The sequence below is a fragment of the Myxocyprinus asiaticus genome, chromosome 36, assembly GCF_019703515.2.
Source record: "Myxocyprinus asiaticus isolate MX2 ecotype Aquarium Trade chromosome 36, UBuf_Myxa_2, whole genome shotgun sequence".
In the NCBI taxonomy this organism is placed as follows: domain Eukaryota; kingdom Metazoa; phylum Chordata; class Actinopteri; order Cypriniformes; family Catostomidae; genus Myxocyprinus; species Myxocyprinus asiaticus.
Genome location: NC_059379.1, coordinates 32,393,659 through 32,412,544, shown reverse-complemented (window position 1 = coordinate 32,412,544; position 18,886 = coordinate 32,393,659). Strand labels below are relative to the sequence as shown.

At 38.1% G+C, this 18,886-nt stretch overlaps 1 protein-coding gene across 1 annotated transcript in view; it reads right to left on the bottom strand.

Moving 5' to 3' along the window:
* The window catches only part of ace (angiotensin I converting enzyme (peptidyl-dipeptidase A) 1), a 65,008-nt gene that overhangs the window by 25,502 nt on the left and 20,620 nt on the right, over window positions 1–18,886 (bottom strand). Inside the window, exons 2-8 of the mRNA XM_051673716.1 lie at window positions 7,584–7,754; window positions 7,399–7,486; window positions 3,093–3,236; window positions 2,809–3,000; window positions 1,759–1,856; window positions 1,505–1,677; window positions 45–268 (exon numbers count right to left, since the gene is read on the bottom strand). Coding sequence (XP_051529676.1) covers window positions 45–268; window positions 1,505–1,677; window positions 1,759–1,856; window positions 2,809–3,000; window positions 3,093–3,236; window positions 7,399–7,486; window positions 7,584–7,754 — 1,090 coding nt within the window. The remainder of the gene's footprint in view (window positions 1–44; window positions 269–1,504; window positions 1,678–1,758; window positions 1,857–2,808; window positions 3,001–3,092; window positions 3,237–7,398; window positions 7,487–7,583; window positions 7,755–18,886) is intronic.

Below are 18,886 nucleotides of genomic sequence, written 5' to 3'. Positions count from 1 at the left end.
ACAAGTTGCAATGCTATGAATCATTCAGAAATTCTTCTACCTACCAGCATCATTGGACACTTGGTCTAGAAGGCCAATGGTGTTGAGATGTTTAGGTGTGGACACAGAAAGGGACAGAACATCTCCTATGGCCTCGTGGAAGCCAGGATTGGCTCCTGCCCTGAAGCTAACCGGCTGGTCTTTGTACTGAAGATAATATTGAACATGGCCCATCTCACGGTGCACAGTAAAAATCTGTTCCATAGTCACTGTGGTGCATTGCTTGATTCTGACCGAGACAAACACAGATTTCACTTTTAATAAGACAAACATAATTTTGAACAAAAGTGCAAATGTCAAAATAGCTGCAAGCAGCAATTATCAGGGTCCAAGCACATGTAGCACAAAAAGAAGAACATGACCAAAATAGATACATTTGAAAGAATACATCCTGTGAAGATAGCTGTTTTGGTGTCAAATTTTAACTTGCTCAATAGATTTGCACAATCAGGAGTTGTAGCTGCCCCTAGCATTGGAAATTGATTACATTTGGCATGTGTCCTCAGAATGTCCTGTTGTCCATGTGTACCAATTTTTGTTAATTTTGGACATTGCGATCACTAGAAACAGGCCAATTAGTCATTATGGGCCATACCTGAAAAATGTATTGGCTCATGTCTTTTGAAGGACTGAGTGAATACAAAGAAATTGCATAGAACATACATATCTATATGATTCATACCAAATTCTATGTAGATTGGACATACAGCCAGCGACAGGTTTAAGAAAGTAGGTTTTTCAAAAAATGTAAAGTGTCAGGATTTTTTCTTGTGGAAATGAAATTCCATATGAACATTTTATTTAGGGGCTCTGAAGTATTTAGAAGAAATACACATTTTTATTCTATCACAAAGGTACACTATATTTGAGGGCAGTTACCACAAGAGACACTAAGGATGTGAAAAATTACATATTTTCAAAATCAGAATGCAACTATGCTCATTGCGGGATGCTCAAAAAACAGCATGAGGTGCAACATTAGAGCCAAAGACAACTGTCAGAATGTGCATGTTTGTAGAGGTGGTGATTTAAAGAGGATGAATTTAAAGACACAACTTTTCTAAGAGAGTTTTGCTGTGCAATCTCAGAGACTGTAGTCAAATGTAGGCAAGATGGATGGATAATGTCACTGTGAGCAATTTCACTGCTTTATATAATTTGTATAAATGTGTAAAAATATTACAAATGTGTGGAAAACTGTGTCAGAAGTTGTTGGCTCTCCCCCTTCAGAGTGTTAATTTTAAGTGAAAGTTAGTTGAGTTTTAAGTGAAAATCAAACGTCTTTGTTTTTTTTTTTTACCAGAAATACATCCCATTTGTGATCAGATTTTAAAAAAGCAATGACCAGTTGTGCCAAACAGTATTTGAAATGCCAACTACGACCAACAATACAGCTCCTCTATGACCTCCAGCGATAAAATCGCTGTATGTGTGAACGCCCATTACTGTGATATGAGGCAAGTACCTGAAATCTTTGCGGTTGAAAAAGTCCCAGGCAGAGGCATGGCAGATCACCTCCGTTCCATCAGCAGGTTTCTCCAACATGGACTTGTTCCAAAACTCATCAGGCATCTCTTTCAAATTCAGAGAGGTGAAGAACTCCTCGGCAACACGGAACATGTGAGTGACATTGTAGCCCTATGGATACAAATCACTTAATCACTTGCTGGAGTCATCAGGATATTATTCAGAAACTGAGCCATTGGACTGTTAGCTTACTTGAGAAACCATGGTGTCAGTCACATCTACATTGGGTTTGCCAGGAAAAGGGATCATCATATTGTAAATGTTGTTCCAAGTCTGTGACCACATGTTTCCTAATGGAAACCAAGCAAACCAACATCTTTAGAACAGGACACATTAGTCTCAGCCTCAGATGGCATGCCCACAAACCACCCAGAATCCGTTCACTGAGCAACTGATGCATACTGCACAAAAAATTGCAAGTTCTAGCTGAAATCACCAGTTAAAATTTGATTGGCTGGCTTTATGCAGCTTCTGGGAGCAGGGCTGCATTAATGCATGGGCTTACCTGGGCTCACGTAAGCCCAGGGCCCCCAACTCCCAGGGCTCCCTCGCCACCCTATTCTCCCCCATCCACTGTCCTGGGCGGAACGCATGAAACATGTTCAGTGGGAGATGCTGCAATATAAGTGGCGACGTTGCACAACAGAGAAAGCCATCCAACTAGCTCATGTTCACAGAATAATAGTCCGCTGTGTCCATCCACCGCCAGTCCTAAATGGCATGTAAAATCTAAAAGTATATGTCAGTCAGATAGTCTATTCCTGCCCCCAGTGGCCAAAGCTGGAATTGTTGTTGAGGAGAAATGTCCATATTTTAGTAATTCTACCCCCTAACCTAAACCACAACCCTAAACCTAACCATTAAATCAACCTCTTAATCATGCTTACCATTGTTTATGTGAACGCAAATACATCCAGGTTTTCATAGGACTAGAACCTGTGTCTCAGATTCTCAGTAGCACCACAGGAAAAAGTGAACACTTTTGAATTGATGCAAAAATATCTGTTGGGGAGATGCTGCTTGTCAGTAAACTGGAAAAAATGGAGTCAATTTCATGGTCATTCAGAAGCAGCATGTCGACTTCTTGTGTGATCATGTTGCTTCCTGAGCAGTTTTTGGCCAGAATAAACTGCAATGTGAACCAGGCTTTATGCCACAAGTCAAAAGCTTGGTTGTTTGAGACTAGTTGCATGATTACAGTAATAGCAGAAATTAAAATGTTTCACAATCTAACAGACTTACCCAGAAGGTGGGCAGGGATAGGACCCTTAAGGTTGATGTATTTAGGACCATAGTAGTCAAAGAGCTTGCGGCGGACAAAAGCGTGCAGATTTTGGTAAAGGGGTTCCAGCTGTGTAAACAGATTCTCCAGGTCTTTCTCAAAGGTTGGAGATTCATACCAGGACCGCCAGTATTCGCCTGTGTCTTCAAAGCCTTAAGAAAACAGACAAGAAGAAAGCAGTGTCAAATCTTTCTCCCTGTATCTCTTTCCTCCCATCCATTCTTCCAAAGAATTACTTGCTCACCATCCATCCTAGATGCCTTGTTGCTAACCTCTACAAACTCAGGGTAGAGGGCTCTGAGTGGAACTCCTGAGACATTGTGCCAACCTTCCCAGGCATACAGAAGTCTCTTATAGCTTCTTGAGGAAGCCATGATCTCTGTAAGCTCTGAGAAGACAACAAAATAACACTTTACAAAGCACTGAACAAATGCATTATATTTCAAGCTGACTCTACAGGAATTGTTTATACTGAGTCTTGCAAACGAGCCGGAAACCCCAAATGAACAAATTATGTTCTTGGTTAGGCTCACAGAGGCATAATGCATTTGATTTCTCTGAGAAAAAAAAAAAGCCTTGAACGGAAGCTTTTAGGAGCACAGAATACAGTAGATGTTGAAATATGCTTTGGATCTTAGGTCTTGATCTGTGAGATGGAGAGTGGGAGAGTAGGGTGATCAGACATCCTGCTTTACCTGGGACAGACCCAGTTGTGTGTGTCCCTGTATGTCATGACAATTCCACAGAAAATTTAAACATGCCCCAGCTCATAGGTTTGCTCAATCAAGTCATTCATTACTTGAACCAAAGATATTACACAAATAGGATATGCACCAACTACACTGTAGGACATTCACTCTCATTTCGAAGCTAGTGACTAGCAATTCAGTGTTTGTTTAGTGTGTGCTGTTGCTCAGTCAGATTTATTGCCGTTATGTGAGTTTGGAGTTCCGAAACAGCACACATCTGTTTCAGTTGTAAACAAACAGGCCTAAACAACAAAACCATGGCAAAACAATCTACAAATGTGCATCTTAAAGAGGCATTAATCAGATTTTTATGGATATTACGATTGAATATTTAACCATTATAGTGAGATGAATTATGTCATTAACAATTGTTTGATTTTTTCATGTTGTGTTGAATGTGACAAAGGATTAACCCTCAGGGGTCGACGGCACGTCCTGCTGGATATTTTCCTCATAACAGTGGAAACAACTTAAAATACTCCGTCATTTTTGGGCATACAGATAAGTGTAAGACATCATTAGAGACTATAAAGGGTCTACTTTTATTTGTGTACACTCACAATAACAACAAAACCTTGTGCTTTTGTAAAATAAAGAAAATAAACAGGGTGCACTTTCAACCATCTCTGTCTCTGTGAGCATCTTTCTGAAACACATCACAAAAATGAACTGAAACTCAGCGAATACTTATCACACAAACATGAAACATATGTCTAAAGAAAGCTTAAAATGTCTACTTTTAAATAAAACAATTCATTTAAAACAAATATTCTCCTGCAATGTAATCTGTATGAAACTAAAGAGATGTACAGTTTCTCCTGGCTCAGCTAATTATCGCTAATATGATCACACCCACACGCATAGGGCGCTATTCATACGGTAATGTGCTGAGACGATAGTAAATTTATGGTAAATGGTAAATGCCCTCAACAATGCCTTAAAAAGCATCAAGTTCATTCACTTTCTTGTGCGTTTGGAAAATGGTGTGCTACACAGGTGAAATTTGAAATATGTCCTAATAGGCAAGTTTTAGTTACATTTAAATATTGTTTCGGCTAAAGCAGGTATTTAAATTGTATGCTGTATGATATAAATATGATATGTAATATGATATAAAAATAATATGAATGTTTAGATTATATTTTAACTAGTGTTTATGCTGCCTCATTATCATCAACGAAGCTTGTGCTCGCAAATATCTGTTCGGGTGTAAATGTGCAGCCCAACAAATAAATGCAGCCTTAGTGAGCAGAAGAGACTGCTTTTAAAAACATGAAAAAATCTTACCGATTTAAAACTTTTAAACGGTAGTGTAGGTCTAAAATTTCTAAGTAAAGTCTTTATGTAAAGAAAATGTATAGTCAGGGGGCCTGGGTAGCTCAGTGGTAAAAGACGCAGGCTACCGCCCCTGGAGTTCGTTAGTTCGCTAGTTTGAATCCCAAGGTGTGCTGAGTGACTCCAGCCAGGTCTCCTAAGCAACCAAATTGGCTCGGTTGCTAGGGAGGGTAGATTCACATGGGGTAACCTCCTCATGGTCACTATAATGTGGTTTGTTTTCAGTGGGGCACATGGTGAGTTGAGCATGGATGCGACAGTGGATGGCGTGAAGCCTCCATGCTCCACTATGTCTCTGTGGCAACTTGTTCAACAAGCTACATGATAAGATGCACAGGTTGGTGGTCTCAGACACAGAAGTAGCTGGGATTCATCCTCCACCACCTGGATTGAGGCGAATCACTACGCAACCACAAGGACTTAAAAGTGCATTGGGAGAAAAAAAAAGAAAATGTATAGTCAGATTACTACTTTTAACTTAAACTTGATTTTGTGAATAAGCTACAAACAATACATTCAATCATTAAGTCTCCGCACATTCACTCTCTCTCAGGGAAGGGGTCTTTGTCTCCTCGGGTGTGAATCACATCAATATTCATGATCATCCACGCCTCCTCACATATGGCCTTTTTAACACTAAAAGTGTCTTACAAGTTAAATGACTATATTGTTTTGTATGAATGAGTGATCAGGATGCTGTTCACATCATTTTGTAGCAAAAACTCTAGGCTACAAGATCCAGTTCTCAAACTGTTGTTGTCAACAAATGTTTAGTATGTGTTATATGGCCTTATTTCAGTGACTTTTTTTCAAAAACCACACATAAACGTTATTTTCTCAAAAATACAAATATCTACATACATGTTGCTCACATATTATTGTAGCCCAGTTTGTGCTGAATACAGTGTTATCAGAGTTTAGCCATTAATATATTTTTAAGCAACTGAAAAAAGCACAAATGTCAAGGCATGTCAAAACTTCTCCAGGGCCCAAAACACCCTCAGACCCCAGAGGGTTAATGGTGCAAACTTCAGATATCAAAGCAACAAGTTGCAATAAAGCTAAAGATAAGCTGAACACTTCAAATACAAAGTTCCAATCGTTAGACAAACAAACATAAACCAAGTGCTGCCAATGTTAACAAAAGTGTTTTGTGAAAAGTTGAAAATAAGGCATGTGGGGTAAAAGTTTTCAAATTTTGTTTACATTTCCAATGGTCTGCATTTAAGGCCACTTTAGACTAATGTCTCTTTTCCTGTTGTTGTTTTACTCGAGACTTATTATTGTGCTTGCAAAGCAGCACTTTCAGTTCTATGCTTCTCCATTTATTTTATTCTCAAATGACTTTTTCTACATCAACATTTATGCATTTTGGCAGATACTTTTATCCAAAAAACTTTCAGTGCATTCAAGGAACAATTTTCATCAATTCGTGTGGTACTAGTGCCATGTTATTATTTGAGCTATAGCAACTGCTTAACACACAATTTGTGTTCAGACCTTACCCTAAGGTGTGCTATCCATTGTTGGTTTCTATAAACTATACTTTTTAAGAAAATTAATATTTAAATTTAAAAAATCTCCCATTGAATAACATTGTTAGAATGTTCACCATTCAAAATGTAACTGTCTGTAATTATATCATTGTGATAAATGCATACTGAATTGCGATTGGTCTTATTTCTTGTATCTACAGGTATTTGCATTTTAAATTGTGACTGGTCTTTACTCAAATCTATTTCACCATGTATAGCTGCTTTTATGCTGCAAAGGGTATGTAGAAGCCATGATATTTGCATGGCCGACAAAGTACTTTCAAGGCAAGTCAGGTCAGGGTTAAGTTAGGGATAGGTTAAGCTATTTCCAGTCATGCAAGTACAGCTCCACATGCATTGGGAAAGATCGAAATTTCTAAAACTGTTGTTCAAGATTACATTCCAATACAATATTTTGAATCAGGAATAAAATCTGACATAAAATATTGTGCTTCTTTAGCTCAAAGTATTTTTCATGCTGGTCTACATATGCATGTGCATTCTTGAGGTTAAAAAAAACAAAAACAAAAACAGGTGATTGGCTTTATTTTCTATTGTAAGACTGGACTTCAATTTATACAGCCACCATACTGTATACTGAGTGTTGCAATACATCTATAAAGACGATTTGCTCTTTTAACCGAAAGGTGGAACTACAGCCACCATGTTTGGCATTACAATCTATCCCATTCATACACATAGATTGGTCCATCTCCTTCCTTTTACATAAGTAATGCTTCATTTTTAGCTTTCTTAAAACTTAAACACCCTTCTCCTGCTGTACTGCTTGCACTGATGTTCCTTCAGGAAAAGAAAATCTACTTTATTTGATACAATCATCTTGGTCAGTTTCTAACAAATTCCTAAACTTTCCACATTCATTTTGACCCTTACTGACACATATTAGCAAAGTGTTGGGAGGGTTTCTCACCAGGCTCCAAAGACCAGCATTCATCAAGACTGGGGCACACCTTTGCCATTGAGTAGATGCTATCCATCTGGCTCAGAATGGTGTTATACTGAAAAAAACAAAGAGAAAGATAATGAATAATGATTTTGTACTGAGAAAACAAATAGCTCTCTTCTCCACAGTTTTAACGGTGTATGTGCACTCACCCTCTCTCTCTCTGCAGTGGGGAGGTTGGCGGGTCCCAGAACTTTGATTTTTTTTATGATTTTCTTCAGTTCAGGGTTAACAAATGTGTCCATAACAAAATCGCTGAAGGTAGCCTTTGCTTTGAGACCCCATGCCTCTGTGAAAGCCTGCTCCTCCAAAGATGCAGACACCTGACAGGAAAGTGAGGAAAGGCTTATTATTTCCTCCTCAAGCTTTAAACCTCAGCATTTAAAAAAGTTGGTTTGCTGGGTTTATTTCTTATACTGGTGCTCAGCTGGATTAGCTTGTTGGCAAGCTGGTCTCCCAGACCAACCAGGTAAAAACAAACCCTCTAAAAAACCAACCAACAGACCAGACTAGCTGGGAGACCAGCAAAGACCAGCAAACTATTGTAGGTTTTTATTATTTATTAATTTTTTTGTTAAATCTGAGAATTTATGGACAACATGGTCACACGGGAAGTCAGCATGTTGTTTCTGAGAGTTCAGGTACCCTAGGATTGGTCACACTATGCCGACTCACAAACAAGCAGCATCTCTAATAAGACATTTTGGGATTTTCTCCAGTGTGCTAACTTTAACTTGTGGAGCAACCGGAACTGTGTTGAATCAGCAGCACGGGAGATCTGGATTTGAATCTTGCATCGAAACCAGGAAGCAATTGCATAGTCAGTGAGGAGCGCGATTCTAAGGTTGCATTTTTCCCTCTGCTGTTACTGTTTTTACTGCACTGATGGTCAGGTTTAGGTTTAAGCTTAGGGTTTGGGGTACAGTTTATGAAATAAGTATTCCTCTTCACTGTTTTAAATCCTGTACAGCTTAAAACAACTCGCTTTACAACTCGCTTTTGGTGCCCCTCTGTGAACATTTCACCTAGAAAATGGAGCTCACACGAAGTTCTCCTTCAAAGCAAACTCGACTGGACTGACCAAATTAAAATATGTGAATGGGTGATTTCTGCAACAACCTTTTAGATTTGAATGTCCATGACGCCTCTGAATATCATGGATATTTCTTATTTACGAAACCGCTGATTCATTTTGTGCATTTCAGTAATCAGCAGTAGATTTCTGAAGACATGCCCTATATCGGTTCATGCATGTGCTCTGACACATTGAGCTGTGGGAGATGTGGGTTTAAGTCCAACTCTGTAAATAAAAGTTTCCAAAACCAAAAGAATAAAAAGCAGTCGAGTCTCTTCAGCCAATTAATGGGCTGAATACACTTACTAGCAATTGTTATAATCAAAATGTAATCAAAGTGTTTTTAGTCATGTGCATTTATTCCGGTTATGTTACAGGTCATTTTTGTATTTGATCTCTGAGAGTTTTATTGTGTTTAAGTTTAGGTCATTAATTACTGACAAAAATACATTCTTAGCATTCATCACTAAAAGTATATTACTGCCTAAGTTTTCTGTTGCGTTTGAATGTATTGTTCTATTTTGTTACAGCTGATAAGGCCTGTGTCCCAATGAGGTTCTCAACCTTGAGAAAGGTGTTGTGTTCTGTCTAATGATGTCATTGCAGGGATTGTTTGTAGTTTTGAGAATCATGTGACCAAGTCAGAGGAACTGGACATCAGTTTATCTAAAGAGAAGACTGACCTCTGTCCCATTTCTGCTTGCCAACTTGATTTAGTGTTTTAAGAAAACAATCTTTGAATGATTGCATTCACGTAGTTAAACAGAACATCATGTTTGTAAGATTTCTAGAATAATCTTTACTGTTCACCTATTAGATCTCCGTACTCATAAGGGATGATGTAGCGCTTAAACCACTCACTTACTGTGGTGAAGGAACTATCAGTTTGACACAATACCATAAAAGTAGTATCAGAAGACCAGATAAAATTTTTTAGATGGCAGTCAGCAACAACAATGAACAAACTCAGGCAGAGACATTGTTTGAAGTAAGAACAGGTATGATATACACTGGTGGCCAAATGTTTGGAATAATGTACAAATTTTGCTGTTTTGGAAGGAAATTGGTACTTAATTTACCAAAGTGGCATTCAACTGATCACAAAGTATAGTCAGGACATTACTGATGTAAAAACAGCACCATCACTATTTGATAAAAGTTATTTTTGATCAAATCTAGACAGGCCCCATTTCCAGAAGCCATCACTCCAACACCTTATCCTTGAGTAATCATGCTAAATTGCTAAATTGGTACTAAAAAAATCACTCGCCATTATATCAAACACAGTTGAAAGCTATTTGGTTCGTTAAATGAAGCTTAACATTGTCTTTGTGTTTGTTTTTTAGTTGCCACAGTATGCAATAGACTGGCATGTCTTAAGGTCAATATTAGGTAAAAAATGGCAAAAAAAAAAAACAGTTTTCTCTAGAAACTCGTCAATCAATCACTGTTTTGAGGACTGAAGGCTACACAATGCTTGAAATTGCCATAAATCTGAAGATTTCATACAAAGGTGTACACTACAGTCTTCAAAGACAAAAGACAACTGGCTCTAACAAGGACAGAAAGAGATGTGGAAGGCCAGATGTACAACTAAACATGAGGATAGGTACATCAGAGTCTCTAGTTTGAGAAATAGACGCTTCACATGCCCTCAGCTGACAGCTTCATTGAATTCTACCCGCTCAACACCAGTTTCACGTACAACAGTAAAGAGAAGACTCAGGGCTGCAGGCCTTATGGGAAGAATTGCAAAGAAAAAGCCACTTTTGAAACTGAAAATCAAAAAGAAAAGGTTAGAGTGGGCAAAGAAACACAGACATTGGAAATAGTTCAGTTTCACAATGTTATGTCAGCTCTTCAAATACTCAAAAGATGTTGTCTTTTCAAAAGCACCAGATCACTCCAAATTGGTCCTCATATAATATTATGAGTGTCTGTAGTTCAATTTCACTTGAACTGAAACCACTTGAAGGGAGAAGAGTTGAGAATGTCTTTCAGTTTGATCCTACCAGTTGCAGGACAAAAGCCAGTGTGAGTTTCTGTCTCATCCAATACAAAAAATCCAAGGAATGCTTAGGCTGGCTCACCAATCCACAGTACAGGAACATTTCAATGCAGCAGAACACACACACACACACACACACACACACAAAAAAACAAGGAAACCCCTATTTTTCACACATAAATCAGGAGAATTTCAGTTGTTTGCACATTGGTAAGTTGGCTCTCTTTGGTGTGCTTCCCTTCTCTTTCATTCCTTTTACAGAAATATATGCCATAAAGCATGTTAGCACTACATTAATGCTAAGAAGATCTGCATTTCACACAGTTAACGTCAGAATTTTTATCAAAATATATCATTTGTATCATCAGACGAATATTCCAACTTTTCTCAAGCACAACTATAATTTAAGCAGTCAAAATCATATTTTAAAGTTACCGTTGCATCCACGGTCAAACACTGGAAAGTTAATTCCCGGGAGAACCAAAAGACACCCGCTCTCATCGGGTAATCCGAAGAGAGTGAACCCATGCAGCTTCACTCTGTAAGGGTTGCGCAATGGCAGATGTTCCGCCCTGCTCTATAATCTCATTGAATACTGCAGATATGCAACTCATTATTATTGATTGTTCACTTAATAAAACTCACATTTATTATTTCTCCCTTCGTGTTAAATATCAAATCAAAATCAAATCAAATCACTTTATTGTCAAATCACTTTATTGTCACACAGCCATATACACAAGTGCAATGGTGTGTGAAATTCTTGGGTGCAGTTCCGATCAACATAGCAGTCGTGACAGTGATGAGACATACGCCAATCTACAATAAACATCAAATTAACACAACACAATTTAAACATCTGTTATACATAATTAAACTCGACTTAAAACATCAAATTAACACAGCACAATTTAAACATCTGTTATACATAATTACACAACTTAAAACATCAAATTAACACAACACAATTTAAACATCTGTTATACACAATTACACTCAACAATATACAATAATAACATACATTGCACAGTATACAATATGCTGTTTTTGTTTTTTGTTTTTTTTTTTGTTTTTTACTATATAGATACTATATAGATACACATTATTCAATAAAAATTAAAATATATATGAAAAAAGTATATATATAGAATGTACAGTATTGTACTGTATTGACATTCAGGCTGTCGGTTGATAGTCAGTTGTTAAGAGAGAACATAATATAATGACAGTAATATAATTTATGACAGTCCGGTGTGAGATAAAAGAGTAATAAAGTGCAGGGATGATGTATTTTGATCGTGGGAGATCAAGAGTTCAGAAGTCTGATTGCTTGGGGGAAGAAGCTATCATGGAGTCGGCTGGTGCGTGTCCTGATGCTGCGATACCGCCTACCTGATGGTAGCAGTGAGAACAGCCCATGGCTCGGGTGGCTGGAGTCTCTGATGATCCTCCGAGCTTTTTTCACACACCGCCTTGTATATATTTCCTGGAGGGAGGGAAGCTCACCTCCGATGATGTGTTTGGCAGTTCGCACCACCCTTTGCAGTGCTTTGCGGTTGTGGGCAGTGCTATTGCCGTACCAGGCGGAGATGCAGCCAGTCAGGATGCTCTCCACAGTGCAGGTGTAGAACCGTGTGAGGATGTGGCGGTTCATTCCAAACTTCCTCAGCCGTCTCAGGAAGAAAAGGCGCTGATGAGCCTTCTTCACAACGACTTCAGTGTGGACGGACCATGTGAGTTCCTCAGTGATGTGGACACCCAGGAACTTGAAGCTGCTGACTCTCTCCACTGGTGCTCCATTGATGGTGATTGGACTGTGTTCTCTGTCTTTTCTCCTGAAGTCCACCACAAGCTCCTTTGTCTTACTGACGTTGAGGGAGAGGTTGTGCTCCTGACACCAGTGTGTCAGAGTGTGCACCTCCTCTCTGTAGGCTGTATATATTAAAATATGTATATATTTTCATTTGAATTTCATTTATCAGTCACATCATCACTATGATTATATCTCTCACTTTTATATTATTTTCACTCTTATTTTTCTTTGTTCACTTTTGGGTTTTCTGTTGCTATCTACCAGCCCTTGGTAATCTGGGTTACACCGATGTCAATTCATTTGCATATGCCTATAATTACTGTTGTTAGTTCGAGGTTAGAACTCATTTTCTCTTTCTGACTTTTGCCTTTGGAAATGTGGAGAACTTTGTCTTCAGTAAACTCTCTTACTATTAATTGAAACTTAAACTCTGACTCCTGGTCTTCATTGAACACACTGGTCTCTTTACTGGGCATAACTGTATTTCCTTACCGTTTAAATAGTGGAGAATGCAGGCAAATTTGTTGCAGCCTTTAATCAACCTTATTGAACTAAGGTAGGTAGTTTAATTATTTCATTAGGGATATCTAGTGGAAACATTTGAACAACACAGATGGGAGGTTTTTTAAGACTACGAGTAAGGTACCTGATTCGAGATTTCAGGTAGCAAAGAAACTACGGGGTGTGGTTATATAAGATTACATGAGTAATCGCTTCAATACTATGAGGTGATTGACCTGCGGACCTCTGGGGCATCTGTTCAATTCAGTAGCAGAAGAGATTAGGCAGCTGAGAAATATTCCAGTGTGTTACAATGTTCAAGTGATCTATATTCAAGTGTTGTCCATTTTGATTCAGTGCATCATTTCTAGCATGTCTAAAGTTTTTTTTCTCTGTTGTTATGTTTTCAACAAGATCTTGGATTGCTTTTGCAGCAACATGGAATACTGTATAAAATAGATGTGGATGCCTTAGCAGCATCCATCAATTTCTCCTTTCAATCCTGCCAGGAATTCATATGTTTTATGAAATGTGAACAGCACCTGAAACAATCCAGGATGGGGTATAAACCACATGCTAGCTCAAATGCCATAAAAGTAGTATTCTGTGTATGTAGTGGAGTACCTTTTAGCCATGTTACACATCACAGAGCTGAGAAAGTGGCTGTGGACCAGTGGTCAGGGACATGATAGTTTTTTTTTCTCTTTCCCCCATGCTGTGTACACTTGAGAATACTTGTGTGTGTACCCAATGTAGTGTATACTGTAGGTGGAGTTGGATATGTCTAAGCTTCGTAGGATGAACTGAATGAAGTGTCTTTCAAAGGGATATAGTTCACCCAAAAATGAAATTTCTGTCTTCATTTACTCATCCTTATGTTATTCCAAACCCATATGACTTTCTTCTGCTGAACACAATGGGACATTTTTTAAAGGATGATCTGATAGCTGATTTCAATACAATAGCAACTCATAGTGACTCACATTAAAGCTTAAAAGAAGTCCATGCACCATAGTCGTTGCTAAACCCTGTTGAGGAGGGTTTTAGCCCCCATAAATTTCATCTCAGCCCCACCAAAAACCTGTTACTTTGCAATCAGCACACACATGTGTGAGTGCCCATTGTGAGCACATTAGTTTGAAGCATGAGTGTGCTTTGCTGCCTTTTCACACCCTTAAAGACTGACTTGGTGTGAAACGAGTGTGGGCTGTGAAGGATTATATCATTGGTTTGACACTATACACCCCTTCATTGAATCAGTTGGTCATTTGAGTTTCAACAGAACAATACGTGACCAAGCAAGGATCAACTTCTGTTGACCGACTAAAGGAGAGAAGGATGTCAAGGAGAGAAAGGGGCTGGATGAATTATGAGTAAAAGTGACTGATGTCATTAATGACATTTGGACATCATTTTAACTTTTAATTATTTTTTAATATTAATATTTTTGTCTTTTTTGTATAGCTTAATAGGCATGCACAGCAGTCCACAAAATGACATGCTTTGAAGTCATTTGTAGGGAAAGTGCTTATAATGCTTAAACATTGTGCTGAAGTCTCTTAGTTAAAAAATGTAATAAAATATAATTAGTTTCAGTCATGAATGAATCTGTACTTCATCAATGGTTCAATTACTCACTCAAAACTCATAAAAGACATTAATTTGTTGCCACCTACTGGTGTAAATGTGTGATTCAAAAAAATGGTCACTAAACGAATTATGCCAAACTGAGCAAATTTGAAAAAAATGTTTTAACTGATTCAAAGGACTCGTCACAACCTAATGACAGACAGAAACATCATATGGAGTTAATTTACTCCACTAAATAATGACTAAGCTTAATGTAACATTGATTGTAATAATATTTTTTTTTTAATATTTTTTTTATTTTTTTGGTGTTTGAGATAACTTTAATCCATAGAAGTGGTAAAATTACTGATTCATGTTCTCATTTTTATAATAAATGGAGAACAAAAAAGGAATGATTAGGACAGATGAAATGTGTCACCAATAAATAGACAATTACGATAATATATGGTTTGTCTATGTCAAGTGGTTCAAGCTTCAAGTGTTTTTTTATAATTTTATGAGTTATGAGTGTTATTAAAGAAAATTACAATAATCTGAATGAAAATTAGCTGGCTATCTTCAATGAAGTAAATACAGTTTAAAAAACAAAACACTATCTGTGCAACAGAGTGGAATAAATCAAATGTGCACATATTACAGTGCTATTGGGGACTGAGCCTCCCTAAGATTGAAATCCCCCTGCCATGCACCTCGTTCATCATTTTCCAAGTCTTCTGAAGTCATACAATCACTTTGTCAAGGCATCATGACATTTGGTTGTGAGATGCATGAAAACCAGTTAATTTTGATGATCATGAAGTTCCAAACGTACGTTCGGTAAGAGATTTCTCACCTAGGCTTGCGTATCCTATCCCAAGGATATTTAAGTGATTACTTCCCATGCACCATGATTACAATTCTTCCAGCATCACTCCACCTCCCCATCTTCACCTTTATATTTCATAATGCCTATACCAATTATTATTTAAAAACTGTCAATCTATTTCTTGCTTCAGTCAAAGTTCAAGCCTAGTACAGTACAGAACAACCTGCCCCTCCCTCTCGTCATCATCGCCCCGCCTCTGAAGGCCATCCTTCAGCCAGGCTCACAACGGGAGTGGGAGCAGAGAAGAGTTGCACAGTTAATAAGCCTCGTTCCGACAGTGGTTGATGAAGCACACCTGATGTTAATAAGGCTTCATCACCACTGACTTTAAAATGCAGAGTGCACCTCTTCTCAGGGAGCCGGCTTCGAATCTGGCATCCTCGCAGATCCAGGAGCAGACCGGGGAGGGTTCTGGCCAAATTAGATGCATGCCAGACCTTCACCCTGGACCCCCAGCGCGAATTAGATGTGACCCTGGGAAGACAGGCCGCCGAAGAAGTCGCCGGCCGCACTACCATGGACCACCGAGGGGAGTGCGTGCAGCCTCCGGACACCGCCTACATCCTGGATCCTCCTGTGGACACTGCCCTGTACTTCACATGCCTTATTCACAGCGAGGGCACCAGATCTCCTTTTGTTTTGAATACCATTCCCCCTGGACACTATTTATTCCCCCTTTTTGGACAATTTCATGTTTATTATTATTTTCAATAAATGCCTCTTCAAGGCTTGATGCCACAGTGTTCAGGACACTATCAGTTAGGTTTAGGCATTGCTTAAGGATAAGGATGTCTGTTTTGTTAAATTCTCATTTGCTTTAAGAACACTATTTATTACATTTAGGTTAAAGTTTTTGGTTAGTGAGGTACGTTTTACTAAATAAAACCTTAATCTTATACACCGACCAGCCACAACATTAAAACCACCTGCCTAATATTGTGTAGGTTCACCTCGTGCCGCCAAAACAGCGCCAACCCGCATCTCAGAATAGCATTCTAAGATGCTATTCTTCTCACCACAATTTTACAGAGCAGTTATCTGAGTTACCGTAGACTTTATCATTTCAAACCAGTCTGGCCATTCTCTATTGACCTCTCTCATCAACAAGGCATTTCTGTCCACAGAACTGCCGCTCACTGGATATTTTTTTTGTTTGTTTGTTTTTGGCACCATTCTGAGTAAATTCTAGAGACTGTTGTGTGTGAAAATCCCAGGAGATCAGCAGCTAGAGAAATACTCAAACCAGCCCTTCTGGCACCAACAATCATGCCACGGTCCAAATCACTGAGATCACATTTTTGCCCCATTCTGATGGTTGATGTGAACATTAACTGAAGCTCCTGACCCGAATCTGAATGATTTTATGCACTGCACTGCTGCCACACGATTGGCTGATTAGATAACTGACAGCGGTTGATGAAGCACACCTGATGTTAATAAGGCTTTATCACCGCTGACTTTAAAATGCAGAGTTCACCTCTTCTTGGGGAGCCGGCTTCGAATCTGTTGTTGGTGTTACATGGGCTGGTTTGAATATTTCTGTAGCTCCTGGGATTTTCACACACAACAGTCTCTAGAATTTACTCAGAATGGTGACAAAAACAAAAAATATCCAGTGAGCGGCAGTTCTGTGGATGGAAATGCCTTGTTGATGAGAGAGGTCAACAGAGAATGGCCAGACTGGTTAGAACTGACAAAGTCTATGGTAACTCAGATAACCACTCTGTACAATTGTGGTGAGAAGAATATAATCTCAGAATGCTGTTCTGAGATGCGGGTTGGCGCTGATTTGGTGGTATGAGGGGGGGACACACAATATTAGGCAGGTGTTTTTAATGTTGTGGCTGTATTCACCTTAAAACCTTGTCTGATTAAGACACCATTTCACTCACTTTTGGCACCCCCTGCTGGCATTTCACTAGAAAACTGCAGCCAAACGTGTAATGAAGCACATAATTTCTTTTTTGCAAAAAAAGTTGCCACTGTCACATAATTTTGATGAAATCAGGCCGACCAATTTGCATAATGCACTTTTTAACAGCAGGAAATGTAAACAATATGATAAAAAAAAGGCGACTGTCAAAATGCTTAAATCTCCATCATGTTAAAAAAATATCCCACATTCCTGTAGGAAGTTCTTTGTATCCTGGTCTTGGGTGGGTCACAATTTTTTTCATTCTTGAAGTGTCCTGATTTGGACCCTTTGACCCCAGCACCCCTCCTCTGTAATGATAACTGCAGGGCGCTTTGTCTCTGTCACAACAGTTGCACTCATTAGTTGGTGAGGTGATGCCTTTGTTGACCTGTGCTGTGATGAACTCCTCTTCCATAGTTTCCATAGTCTGGTATTACTGATATAACATGGTGGTGACGTGTATTTATTTTTCTGTTATCTCTCAATCCTTCACTCTTTTACACACAGTTTTCCTTAACAGCAGAGACAAAGATGGCTAGTTTCTTGTTTTTTCACCTCTTTGTTTTTAAGGTCTAATTCATCATGTCATGCTTATGCAAGAATTGTATTATGATAAGTGTTAAAGTCATAATAGGGAGAAAGGTTCAAAGTATGGAATGAAAAAATAAAAAATAAATAAAATCTGGTGAGGTGAGTCACTCCATGTAAAAAAGTATCACTTAAGTCCAGAACATAATATGACTCTTTCCAAACCTGAACACAAAATATGTTTGGTGAAACGGTCTGACAGCCTCAGTCCCCATTCACTTTTACTGTAGGAAAAAAGAGCAGTATCACCATTTTTCAAAAGTTCTTCTCTTGTTTTCCACAGAAGAAAAGCATTTGGAATAAAATGAGGCTGAGGCTCAAAATATGACAGAATTTTGAATTTTCAGTGTTTTGCAAGCTTAAATATAATAAATAAAAATTAAACTTATTCTATTAAAAACATAATTTTGTTGTTATTTTAAAAAATTATTGATGATAGTGTAATTTCTTAAAAAACATTTAAAGCATCATATGCATTTGTCATAGAAATGTATTTTACAATACATGTACATAAAATGAAATACAAAAATAAAAATAAAAAAGTTTAAACACCAAATTTTGCCATGAAAAAAAGATTATTAGGTGTCCTATTTGAATTAGATTCAAACTTAATTTAAACAAGACAATTTAACTGTGTGAATTGATTCCCCAGAGCTTCAGAATTTGGCAACATCTGCTTCTGCTTCTTACTTTTTAAATTAGTTTGGAATGAATATTATTTTTTTTTTTTATTTTTTTTTTTATGCTTAGCACGATTTGCAAAGAATAAAATATTGTCTGATGGACTTTTTGAAAATCTTGGCCAAATTTACCTTAAAAGCCTCCTTTCCCAAATCTGGCACCCGTTTTATAGATTGACTCAGTGAAACTAAGCTATCAGCTCTCTGAAACATGAAAATTCCCTAAAACATTCTCTTCTATTTTTCTAATCAGCAGACATTTGATGGGTACGGAATGTGAACTTTCAGAGCAGATTGTACCAGTTTTCCACCTCTTACAACATCACGATCACCTCTCTGTTCAATCTGGCTCTTTCTACTGATATATTATAGACATTTTTGCTTTACCCAAAAGGAAGTTCAACAAACTGAAATTCATCA